General features: G+C 37.0%; 1 protein-coding gene across 1 annotated transcript in view; it reads left to right on the top strand.

Moving 5' to 3' along the window:
* TMPRSS11F (transmembrane serine protease 11F) overlaps positions 1 to 9,599 on the top strand; it is a 123,258-nt gene extending 113,659 nt beyond the window's left edge. Inside the window, exons 9-11 of the mRNA XM_059887894.1 lie at positions 1,575 to 1,834; positions 2,934 to 3,076; positions 9,436 to 9,599. Of these exons, the coding sequence (XP_059743877.1) occupies positions 1,575 to 1,834; positions 2,934 to 3,076; positions 9,436 to 9,594 (562 nt within the window). The 3' untranslated portion in view covers positions 9,595 to 9,599. The remainder of the gene's footprint in view (positions 1 to 1,574; positions 1,835 to 2,933; positions 3,077 to 9,435) is intronic.
* The last annotated feature ends 2,957 nt before the right edge of the window (positions 9,600 to 12,556 follow it).

Raw genomic sequence — 12,556 nt, 5'->3', positions numbered from 1 at the left:
ATGAAAACACAACAACCCAAAACCTGTGGGACACTGTAAAAGCAGACCTAAGGGGAAAGTTCATAGCAATACAGGCGTACCTCAAGAAACAAGAAAAAAGTCAAATAAATAATCTAACTCTACACCTAAAGCAACTAGAAAAGGAAGAAATGAAGAACCCCAGGGTTAGTAGAAGGAAAGAAATCTTAAAAATTAGGGCAGAAATAAATGCAAAAGAAACAAAAGAGACCATAGCAAAAATCAACAAAGCTACAAGCTGGTTCTTTGAAAGGATAAATAAAATTGACAAACCATTAGCCAGACTCATCAAGAAACAAAGGGAGAAAAATCAAATCAATAAAATTAGAAATGAAAATGGAGAGATCACAACAGACAACACAGAAATACAAAGGATCATAAGAGACTACTATCAGCAATTAAACCTTCCTTTAAAGTGTAAATAAGTAGAGCAGCTGAGAGAGGACCCCCCCCCCTCCCCCGCATACCCCAATTCCTTGGCCCCTAGGCTCTGCCTGCTTATCCCTGGGGCAGTACAGAGTACTTTGAAAGCCACTGATCTTTCAGGTTTTTCATTACACTTAAAGCTTGATGATTCACCAGCACAGTAATCCTGCATGAACAGGGAAATTCCCTTTTTAAATTCTCTTATGTGTAATTTCCTTTTACATAATTTTCCTTTACAGAGAGAATTCAAGTTTCTATAAATTTTTGTCATTCTTGAAAGGGCTGATTAGACAAACAGGGAACTGAGGTTTAGGGTAGAACAGGGAGTAAAGAGATGATAGAAGGATGCAGAATTTGCTTGTAGTGTAATCTCATGGTAGAGAAAAGCATCTGTGTTAAGGGAAAGCCTCAAAAATAGTAAGAGGGACTGACCAGGGCAGATGAAAGGGTAGTGGGAGCTCTAACAGCACAGCGATGAGTTAAGGCTGCTTTTAGCCCTTGAGTATTGGGGCAGGGTATGGGCACTGGGTGGAGAAATAATCCTGTATACACATGAGGGTTTGTGAAGAAGACAAATTACACTTTGTCTCAAAGATCAAGATAAGATCCAGTAAACAAGAGTCAACAGGTTAAATCATAAAATAAGAATGGAGAGAATGTCTCATACAGAAGGAAATGCCCATTAGGGTGATAATGTCCAAAACAGATAAAAATTAATTTCTATACACTTCACTGAAATTAGAGAAAAAAATCAAATTTGAAGAGTTTCTAATGAACAAAATTAAATGTTAATTTAACATTAAAATGTTAAATTAAAATGTTAGAATTAAAATGTGAGAAACTAATTGTATAGTACCCATTATTATTATTCCAGCTGCAGCATGAAATTCCACTTAGCTATTGTATTCTTTTAAATTTTAGAGCTTGTGAAATATTTTAAGAGCTTTCCTACTCTCACTTGTATCATCAGTATTTTAACCTCTTTTTTTACATAAGGCCATCAATTGCAAATTCTCTCGCTATAGGAATTTTTCAGGGACATAATTCCAATAGTTGCAGAGAATACTGTCTCAACTGTTTTTAGAGGATACAGTTAAGTATAACTAATCGTATTCTTTATTTTTTTGCAGAAATAAAGACCCAAATAGATGGATCGTTACTTTTGGTATAACTATAACACCACCTGCAGTGAAACGAAGTTTGAGGAAAATTATCATTCATGAAAATTACCGTAAAGAAACAAATGAAAATGACATTGCTTTGGCTCAGCTTGATACCCGAGTTGAGTTTTCAAATGTAGTTCAGAGAGTTTGCCTCCCAGATTCATCCATAAAGTTGCCACCTAAAACAGGTGTATTTGTCACAGGATTTGGATCCATTGTAGATGATGGTGAGTTGTTCAATGTAATTTACTTAGTGCAAATTTATCTTGGCATCTAATGTGCCATCTAGGAGATACCTCTTTAGACTTTTCATTAAAATGTTCATGCTTCTAATGTATACGGGCTTCTCTGGTGACTCCGATGGTAAAGAATCTGCCTGCAGTGCAGTAGACCCAGATTCGATCCCTTGGTCAGAAAAATCCCCTGGAGAAGGAAAGTATGACTCTGAGAAGAACAAGGTGCTGTGTGTTAAAGTAAAAAAAAGTAAAAGGAATCATATATCCATCCTTGAGGAGTTCACAATTATTTGGAGCAGTCGTGGGGCAGAGGAGAGTTCAATAACATGGATAAGATGAACAGATGGTTCTGGGTACTCTAAGAAGGAACAAAATGCTATGGGAGTACAGGGAAGTAAATTACTACAAATTGTATAGTCGCCAGATATAAACACTCCTGGCTTGCGTATACTTCATATGCTTTTTTTTTTTCTGGTTTAAATTCTTCCTAATTTTAATGAGGATATACCATGGTCATAAACATGGACGTGGTTTGTGAATGTTTTGAGACTAACGTACGCAGTATTTTTTCCTCCTAACCACTGGCCTTCTTCTCTGCTGGTGTCATATTGTTGGTATATCTTCAGCATTTGCTTTGTTTCTCATGCTTTGAGACATTCTGAGATAACACTGTGTAGCATAGAGCTGGGCAAACAGACCTGTGCAGTTTGTATCCTGGTTTGTACTTGAGTAGATTTTGGAAAATCAATGAACTTCTCTGAGCCTCAACTTCCTTATGTGGAAAATCATGAAAAAAAGTCATATACACACAATATTGTGTGTAGTTTTGAGGGTTCAAAGAACTTTTGAAGGTCCACAAATACGCAAGAGTCAGACACAACAGCAACTAAACCACCACCACCACATATATGTGTACTGTTTCCTTGCATGTAGACATTTATGCCACAGAAAATAAAATTAGGCAATCATTAATAATGAAAAATCTAATGCTTTTACTCCTAAGAATATACAACTCATGTGTCTTCTGAGTCTTAGATATAGCTGTGTTCAAAGAACATGTGTTTTGTTTTTTCTTTTGTTTGGGTAATAGGACCAACACAAAATAAACTACGGCAAGCCAGGGTAGAAACCATAAGCACTGAGGTGTGTAACAGAAAGGATGTATATGATGGCATGATAACTTCAGGAATGTTGTGTGCCGGATTCATGGAAGGAAAAGTAGATGCATGTAAGGTAAGTCCAAAACACTTCAAAAGAAAAGTTTCCATTAATGATTTCTAATTTGAGCCTATATGTTTACCTGAAAGAAAAAAATGACATGAATTTTATCAAAGAATCAGTTTACCTAAATAACAAATGATAATCAAAATTATTATATTGAGTGTTTATTATGCAAAAACAATGCTAAACACTTTCTATACATTATTTCGTTTAATATAATGAGATGGACATAGTTCAGTTCAGTTCAGTCACTTAGTCATGTCCAACTCTTTACAACCTCATGGACTGCAGCAAGCCAGGCCTCCCTGTCCATCACCAACTCCCAGAGCTTGCTCAAACTCATGTCCATTGAGTCGGTGATGCCATCCAACCATCTCATCTTCTCTCGTCCCCTTCTCCTCCTGCCTTCAATCTTTCCCAGTATCTCTTTTCCAGTGAGTCAGTTCTTCGCATCAGGTGGCCAAAGTATTGGAGCTTCAGCTTCAATCAGTCCTTGCAATGAATATTCAGGACTGATTTCCTTTAGGATGGATGGGTTGGACTTCCTTGCAGTCCAAGGGACTCTCAAGAGTCTTCTCCAACACCACAGTTCAAAAGAATCAATTCTTCAGTGCTCAGCTTTCTTTATAGTCCAACTCTCATAACCATACATGACTACTGGAAAAACCATAGCCTTGACTAGACTGATATTTGCTGGCAAAGCAATGTCTCTGCTTTTTAATATGCAGTCTAGGTTAGTCATAACTTTTCTTCCAAGGAGCAAGTCTTTTAATTTCATGGCTGCAGTCACCATCTTCAGTGATTTTGGAGCCCTCCAAAATAAAGTCTGTCAATGTTTCCACTGTTTCCCCATCTATTTGCCATGAAGTGATGGGACCAGATGCCATGATCTTAGTTTTCTGAATGTTGAGTTTTAAGCCAACTTTTTCACTCTCCTCTTTCACTTTCATCAAGAGGCTCTTTAGTTCTTCAATTTCTGCCATAAGGGTGGTGTCATCTGCATATCTGAGATTATTGATACATACCTTGACAATCTTGATTCCAGCTTGTGCTTCATTCAGCCCAGCGTTTCTCATGATGTACTCTGCATATAAGTTAAATAAGCAGGGTGACAATATACAGCCTTGACGTACTCCTTTTCCTATTTGGAACCAGTCTGTTGTTCCATGTCCAGTTCTAACTGTTACTTCCTGACCTGCATACAGATTTCTCAAGAGGCAGATCAAGTGGTCTGGTATTCCCATCTCTTCAAGAATTTTCCACAGTTTCTTGTCATCCCCACAGTCAAAGGTTTTGGCATAGTCAATAAAGCAGAAGTAGATGTTTTTCTGGAACTCTCGCTTTTTCTATGATCCAGTGGATGTTGACAATTTGATCTCTGGTTCCTCTGCCTTTTCTAAAACCAGCTTGAACATCTGGAAGTTCACAGTTCACATATTGTTGAAGCCTGGCTTGGAGAATTTTGAGCATTATGTTACTAGCATGTGACATGAGTGCAATTGTGTGGTAGTTTGAATGTTCTTTGGCATTGCTTTTCTTTGGGATTGGAATGCACACTGACCTTTTCCAGTATTGTGGCCACTGCTGAGTTTTCCAAATTTGCTGGCATATCAAGGGCAGCACTTTCACAGCATCATATTTTAGGATTTGAAATATCTCAACTGGCATTCCCATCACCTCCACTAGCTCTGTTCATAGTGATGTTTCCCAAACCCCACTTGACTCTGTATTCCAAGATGTCTGACTCTAGGTGAGTGATCACACCATCGTGGTTATCTGGGTCCTGAAGATCATTTTTGTGCAGTTGTTTTGTGTATTCTTGCCACCTCTTCTTAATATCTTCTGCTTCTGTTAGGTCCATACCATTTCTGTCCTTTATTGTGTCCATCTTTGCATGGCACTATTGACGTAGTACCATGACATAGTACTATTTACAAAATAGAAAATTAGTCTATTGCTCCCGTTTCTGGTTCAGACCACCTCTTATGCTCTATTGTTATTTTCTTAAGCAAATTTGTAATCAAAAGGCAGAGAAACCTCTCCTCTGAAAAGCACTTTATTCAGCTGTATCATCATCTCTCATCTATCTTGTTTTTATCCCCTTACCTCCTAATATCTCTACTTTGTTCCACTCATTCTTTCATGCCATTGACACCTAGAATAGATTCCACCTTTGTCCTAACTTCTGCAATATTGTCATCAACTCATTTAAATGCTGGATCCTTAGTTCATAGATCTCAACCTCCAGGGACCTTCACTCCTCCTCAGTCACCTATTCCTAGGGCCACACCTTGAACCTTGTCATCAAAAACTGTTCCATCTCCAATGACACTAAATTTCCAAATCTTCCTGTTTAACAACTATCCTCAGTCCTTTCTGCCTGATTTTCAGCTACTTCTGTTTCTTTGGTCACACTGTTATAATCCAACCTACCAATCCTCACTGCCCAACATACACAATTTACACACATATTCTTTGTGTCCCTTCTCTGTTTTATTTTCATTTCTAGCTCTTACACCATTCAATGCACAATATATTTTATTTAACTGTCTCACTAGCCTAAAAAGTGAACTCTGTGAAGGCACTCATTTTAGAGCATTTATTTTATTTACCTCTGTTTTATGAATACCTCAACCAGTCTTGGCACAAATATTTGTTGGCTGAATACCACCCTTCTTCAATTTCACAGAGTCTTGTAGAGCACAGCTTCTCTGCTGTTTCAAGTCCATTAATTCTTTCCTTTCTTCCACTGTTCACTTGTCCAATTTAGATTTCACTGTGATCATTTTTTAAACATTTTTGCTTATACCCCAAACCCACTTGATGTTCTCTCTTCCTAGTGTTTATGTCTGACAAGTTCCAAACCTGGAAGAACTCAGTTATTCAGACTCTCTGCCTGCATCTGGGAAGTCATAGGCTCCTGAAAAAAATACAACAGAACACATGGCTCCAGTATGTGTTCCACATAACAAAGCTGACAACCTTACTATTTTTGTTGCTTTCTCCTAAATCTACCTTTCTCTGAATTCTCCCACCATTCTACACTTTCCTTAACTTCCAGTTTTTCCTGCCCATTTATTCTCAACTGATGATTCTGTTCTGAATTTTCAAAAAAAAAATAAAGTCATGGTAAGGAATTTCCCCATCTTCCTAGCATCAAACATTGCAGATCTGTCTTTATCTGGACCCTTTTCATCCACCTTCAGCTTAGGTCACTACAGAGAAGTTGCCCCTTCACTAAGGATAGCCCCTTCCCCACTGTTCAGATTCCTCTTCTTGTTGACCTTTTGGGGAAGTTTACACTAGCAATTGGGCTTCCCAGGTGGCACCAGTGGTAAAGAACCCACCTGCCAATGCAGGAGACGTAAGAGACGAGGGTTTGATCCTCAGGAAGACTCCCTGGAGAAGGAAATGACAACCCAGTCCAGTATTCTTACCTGGAGAATTCCATGGACAGAGGAGCCTAGCGGGCTACAGTCCGTAGGGTCACAAACAGCTGGACACAATTGAAGTGACTTAGCATGCATATATTAGCAATTACAGTCTCTCTCCTTCCAGAGTCAACATTTCTCTTGTGACTAAATTCTCTATTCAGATCTCTCAAGTCGTGGAAAAAAAAAAAAAAAAAGCCTTCAGCTGGCATCTCATTTTATCTCTTTACCATCAAATATTTGAGAAAATGTTTATTGTCACAATTTTCTCATCTCTCACTAACTCTTCAAACTGTTTCAATATGGTTCCTGCCCTATTGCTTCATCAAAATCTCTCTTCCTAATGTTTTCAGTGAATCAATAACGACCATCAACAATTTGAGGGGGTCTTTTTTTCCTCTTACCAGTATTTAATAGTGCTTACCACTCCCTCTTTATTGAAATACTGTCTTCTCTTGGCTTGTAATAATTTTCACTTTGCATCTCTGTCTGCTCATTCTCTATCTCCTTTTCAGTGTCCTTCTCTTAATCCAACCCATTACATGTTAATTTATGCCTGTTTATCTTTTCACTTGATACTTTCTCCCCAGAGAATCTAATTCTCTTTCATAGCTTCAATTATCTTTTTTTTTTTTTTTTTTTTTGCAGATACTACATAAAATTTTACTTTTAGCCCCATCCTCTCCTTTGATCTCCAGATTTATCTATTCTATTCCTACTTGGCAGCTCCAGTTGGATATTTCAAAGGCACTTCAAATTCAAATGTTGTACCCAATTCTGCTCTGATTCTTCTCCCCAACTAATCTTCTTTCTGTGTTTTGTATTTCTGTAAATGGCATTCCCTTTCATTCCATTAGGTATGCCAAAGGCTAGAAACCATTGTAACTTCTCTTTATCCCATATTCAAATAACCACCTAATCCCATGGATTTTACTTCCTTAAATCTCTCTCCACCATCTTTTGTCTTTCTATCCTCTCTCAACCTCTCCTCCCCTTCCTGTCCCTTGACCACCTCCCATACACATTAACTATCTAGTTTATCTCTTTGTTTTCATTCTTATGATCCTGTAGTGCATTAGTCAAATAAATTTCAGGATGGTTTCTAACAGGATGCAATCTGATCATGTTAACACCCTCCTTAAAACACTATGGCAAAACCAATACAATATTGTAAAGTAATTAACCTCCAATTAAAATAAATAAATTTAAATTAAAAAATAAAATAAAAAAATATAGATCTAAAAAAAAGAAAAAACACACTTAAATCTTCAGTGCTTTACCTTTATTTTTATCTTCTGGTAAAATCTTCTTAAAAAGACCCACAGGACTTTATATAGAATAGTCTCTCCTTACCGCTATGGCCTCATTATGTACCACTTGCCCACTTGCTGTCCTCTCTCCAGTCTCCTATTTCTACAAGCCTTTGCATATGCCATGTTGCTTCATGCCACAGAGCATTTGTCATGCTTCCCTCTGTCTAAAACGCATTTCATTCATGTCTTGCTTTTCATGATTCACTCTCTTCCTTCAGCTATTTGATTGATTACATTTGACCAAGGGAAATATCCCTAACCTCCCTGACTAGTCAAATCCCCCTATTGTATGTCTCTATAGCACTCATAACAGTTGTCATTTGCATATTTGTAGGCTTATTTCATATTATTTTTTTCTTATCCTAAATGTCAAGCTCTATGAGCATAGGGGCAGTTCATTTTTGGTCATTGTTAATCCTCAATGCCCATCAAAATGCCTGAGATGCATAGCAAAGTGTTAGGTCACTCAATTGTGTCCAACTCTTTGCAACCCCATGGACAGCAGCCCCCCAGGCTCCTCTGTCCATGGAGTTCTCCAGGCAAGAATACTGGAGTGGATAGCCACTTCCTTCTCCAGGGGATACTCCCGACCCAGGCGTCCTCAATACCCAGGGGTCTCCTGCATTGCAGGCAGATTCTTTACCATCTGAGTCACCAGGGCAGCCCTGTGACACCTAGTAGGAACTCAATAAATAGTTGATAAAAGAAAAAACAAATGAAACAAGTGGGAGAGGCATAGAAAATTTATCCTGTGTATCTTACCTGAGATCACACAACAAGTAATTAATAGAGCTGGACCTGAAACTTGGGCAGTTCAACTACTGAGACCACAATCTTAACCTTGATACTTGCATCTATTTATTTGCATAATCTTCTTTGATCCAAAAGAGATTTAAGAAGACTTATATAAAATTCAGAAAGCAAACATAGATAGAAATAGGTAAATGAAAGAAAAGAAAGCCAGAGTAGGTTCATAAAATACAGTCAAGAGCTAACATACTCAGAAGAGATCACAGAAAATTTCTGCTGCTGCTGCTGCTAAGCTGCTTCAGTTGTGTCTGACTCTGTGGGACCCCATAGATGGCAGCCCACCAGGCTCCTCTGTCCCTGGGATTCTCCAGGCAAGAATACTGGAGTGGGTTGCCATTTCCTTCTCCAGTGCATGCATGCATGCTAAGCCGCTTCAGTCATGTCGGACTCTGTGCGACGCTATGGACAGCAGTCCACCAGACTCCACTGTCCACAGGATTCTCTAGGCAGTAATACTGGAGTGGGTTGCCATTTCCTTCAATGTACAAATACCAACCTCATATTAAATATTTTAGATAAATGCTTACTAAATCAAGCTTAAAGTGTCTAATAAAACTAGCAAAAAATATATGTATGCTGAAGCATAAATAATGTAGCCATTCCATATAAATTAGTATTGGTCTTTCTAGAAAATAATTTACTTAATAATTTAGCACAAAATTTTAACTCAGTCAAGAGAACCATCATATAATCTGTCTCTAATCTGGTTGTATGTTCTATGTAACTTTTTCCATTTTTCCTCTGGAAGAGATGATTGCAGTGATTGTCCTACTGAATTAAATTAGAGTTAACAATCTCAAAAATTTTTTTTCTCTAGGGAGATTCTGGTGGACCTCTGGTTTATGATAATCATGAAATCTGGTACCTAGTTGGTATAGTAAGTTGGGGACAATCTTGTGCTCTTCCCAAAAAACCTGGCGTCTACACAAGAGTGTCTCAGTATCGAAACTGGATTGCCTCCAAGACTGGTATCTAGTGTGAACTGACCCTGAATTTTATCCATTGCACATAGAGCTAGAACTCCTGCATATTATGTATTATTTATATTCTTGTGATTTGAATCAGTTCCTTTGCTGAATGTCAAGAAGTCCTTCAGAGACAGAGCAATCTAATATCATGAGGTGGACTTTGTGTACATGGGACAGAAATCTTTCTCTACCCTAAGGAAAAAGATACAGCAAATGACAGGCAGCACCAACTCCTCACTCACATGGGAAATTGTGATCCTATTAATCAGATGAATATTTATATAAACTTTCCTTCATTGAAGATGGGAACATCATTTTCCACAGGATATGAAGTGTTGCCAGGGCTCTCAAAAATCTTACCTCATATAGTACCTGGAGCACTTGGGATTCATCTAACAAAATATGAAACAGCAACCATCCTTGAGGATTCAGGGCTCCAGTATTCTAGGACTGATTACTGGACCTTCAATGGCTTGAATGGAGTGTGTGAGATTTGCAATATAACTTGAATTCTAACCTGGGTTTACAAATAATAATACAGAATAAATAATAAATACAGAATAAGTAATAAATACAGAATAAGTAAATAATAAACCATGAGAATTGCCATGTAAAAGGTGTTTAAATATATCTGAACTTGCTATTAACATTGGGTTATACACATCAGTACTAACTTCAGGATGCATGTTGTATTGTTAATAAGCATTTCTGCTTTATTCTTTAACAGCATCTTTCCATTCACACATCATTTGAAGCTAGACTGAAAAGGAGACAACTCCTGGGAGCAATTTTTCATGGATATAAGGAGGATAAAAAGAACTAATGGAACCTAGGCCATCAGAGATGTTTCAAATGATTACTAACAAAACAAGCACTCTTTAGATTTTTGGTGGAATGAAACATCCAATTATCATTTAGATATACCTATGTCATATACAGTGCTTTTATAAGTCTTCAGTTCTCTGACAAGTCAGATGTCTACTAGAATGTCAGGTTAGGAAATCTGATTTGTGAAAAGTACTTGGCACAGTGTCTGGCATATATTATACACTATATAAAAGTTTGTTATAATGGGAAGGAATGCCTTTATGAATTTTAAAGTTAATGAACGTGTTTAATGAGTGAATGACCTGGGGCTTAAAACAGCCCCAGGTCTAGTAGGAGAGAGCACAGGCTTAGAACCAGACCGCTTGAGCTTGAATGTTGACTCTGACATGGGTAAACTATGGGTCCTTAACATCTCTGCATTAGCACTTTCATCTCTACAGTGAGAATAAAAATGATACCTACCTCATATCATTATGAGGATTAAATGCATTCATACAGGTAAATTACTTGGAACAGGGTCTTTATACAACAGGCTCTCAATATGGAATATGTGTCATGCCATGCGTGCATGCTCAGTTGTATCTATCTCTGTGACCACATGGACTGAAGCCCACCAGGCTCCTCTGTCCATGGAATTTTCCAGGCAAGAACACTGGAATGGGTTGTTGTTTCTTATTCCAGGGGGATCTTCCTGACCCAGGGATCGAACCCATGTCTCCTGCACTGACAGGTTGGTTCTTTACCACTGAGCCACCTGGGAAGCACATATATGGATTAGCTGCTATGAATTATTATTAATGTGCTTTGGACTCAATAAAACAATATACTTTTTAAAAATTGTACTTTGCTTCTTTAAAATCATGTAATTGATTTCAGAATAGTTTAAATTACATTGTAAAAAATTAGGTGAATTACTAGGTTTTCAAAATCAGTTTTGTATGCCTCAGTAATGTATGTCTAACCAAGTTTGCTTATACACAAGTAGTCATAAGATGCTTGGTCATCTGTCATCAAGGCTGTGGCCACAGAGATGCAGCTGGATTCACACTCAGGTCCCAAACATGAGGTCTCAAATTCTAGACTTGTTGCTCTGATTTATCTAAGAAAAATCTAACCTCTTAGTTTCTTTAATGACCAAAACTTTAAATTTGCATGTATGTTTGTTATGTGTAATATATATGTAAACAAGATAAATGTAACTAAACAACTTCTAGTCATTTAATGTAAATGTTAAGATATAATAGTCACAAAATGGTTATTCATATATACTTCCTTTTTGAAAACAAAAGATCACCAAATTTCTGATCTGATGACTCCTAGCAACTAAATATCAACAGAAAAAGCAGAATAAAAATTTAAATCCTTATGCTTCCTTTTATATGTAGAGATACAGCCAAAGCTTTTTGGAAAATATTTAACATATTCAAAATGTGTTTGATTGATGATGATGATGTAAGTTCTTTATATTAAACCCTAACACAGCCTTTGGTAGACACAAGAAAACAAATCTGTCTAGATTGGATGGATATGTGCTTTTGTGTACCTATATTTTTATTTCAGAAGACTATGGCTACTCTTTGCATATAAATATCTGTGAAACTACATATACTTATTTAAATTATAATACAGTTAATTTAATTCAGCCCAATGACATTTTGACACATATGAGAGGAATAAATGCAATAGACTATAAAAATCTAAGAAATGGAAAAGCAGATTTAAAAAATAGATTTATATATACTATTTCTAGTTTGATTCTGATCTGTTGTGTGGTGATATGAGGATCATGCAATAGCTTCCTCATGTTTTCCATCTACTATTTGGGACATTGGGTGATCTAGCACATGGCATTGTTGTAAAGCTTTCTTGTAAAATAATAGAGTTGAAAAAATCAAAGAATGTTTAAAGCCTGCTCAAAAAATGCAAAGTATATTACTGCAAACTGATATTAGTACAGATGATGCTGTAAATGCATTAAAATTAAACAGAAGTGGGTTTTTTTACAGTGTTAATTTTATTTATCAATAGTATTGCTTTGTGAATTTTGAAGATGTTTTGTGGTTAAAAAAAAAAAAAAGCCTGGGCTGTGTCTTGTATGCTGTAAATACTATAATAACACACACATCTTTTCATAGGAAAAAA

This window comes from Bos taurus, chromosome 6 (genome assembly GCF_002263795.3).
Source record: "Bos taurus isolate L1 Dominette 01449 registration number 42190680 breed Hereford chromosome 6, ARS-UCD2.0, whole genome shotgun sequence".
In the NCBI taxonomy this organism is placed as follows: Eukaryota; Metazoa; Chordata; class Mammalia; order Artiodactyla; family Bovidae; genus Bos; species Bos taurus.
This window is presented reverse-complemented; position numbering and strand designations above follow the sequence as displayed.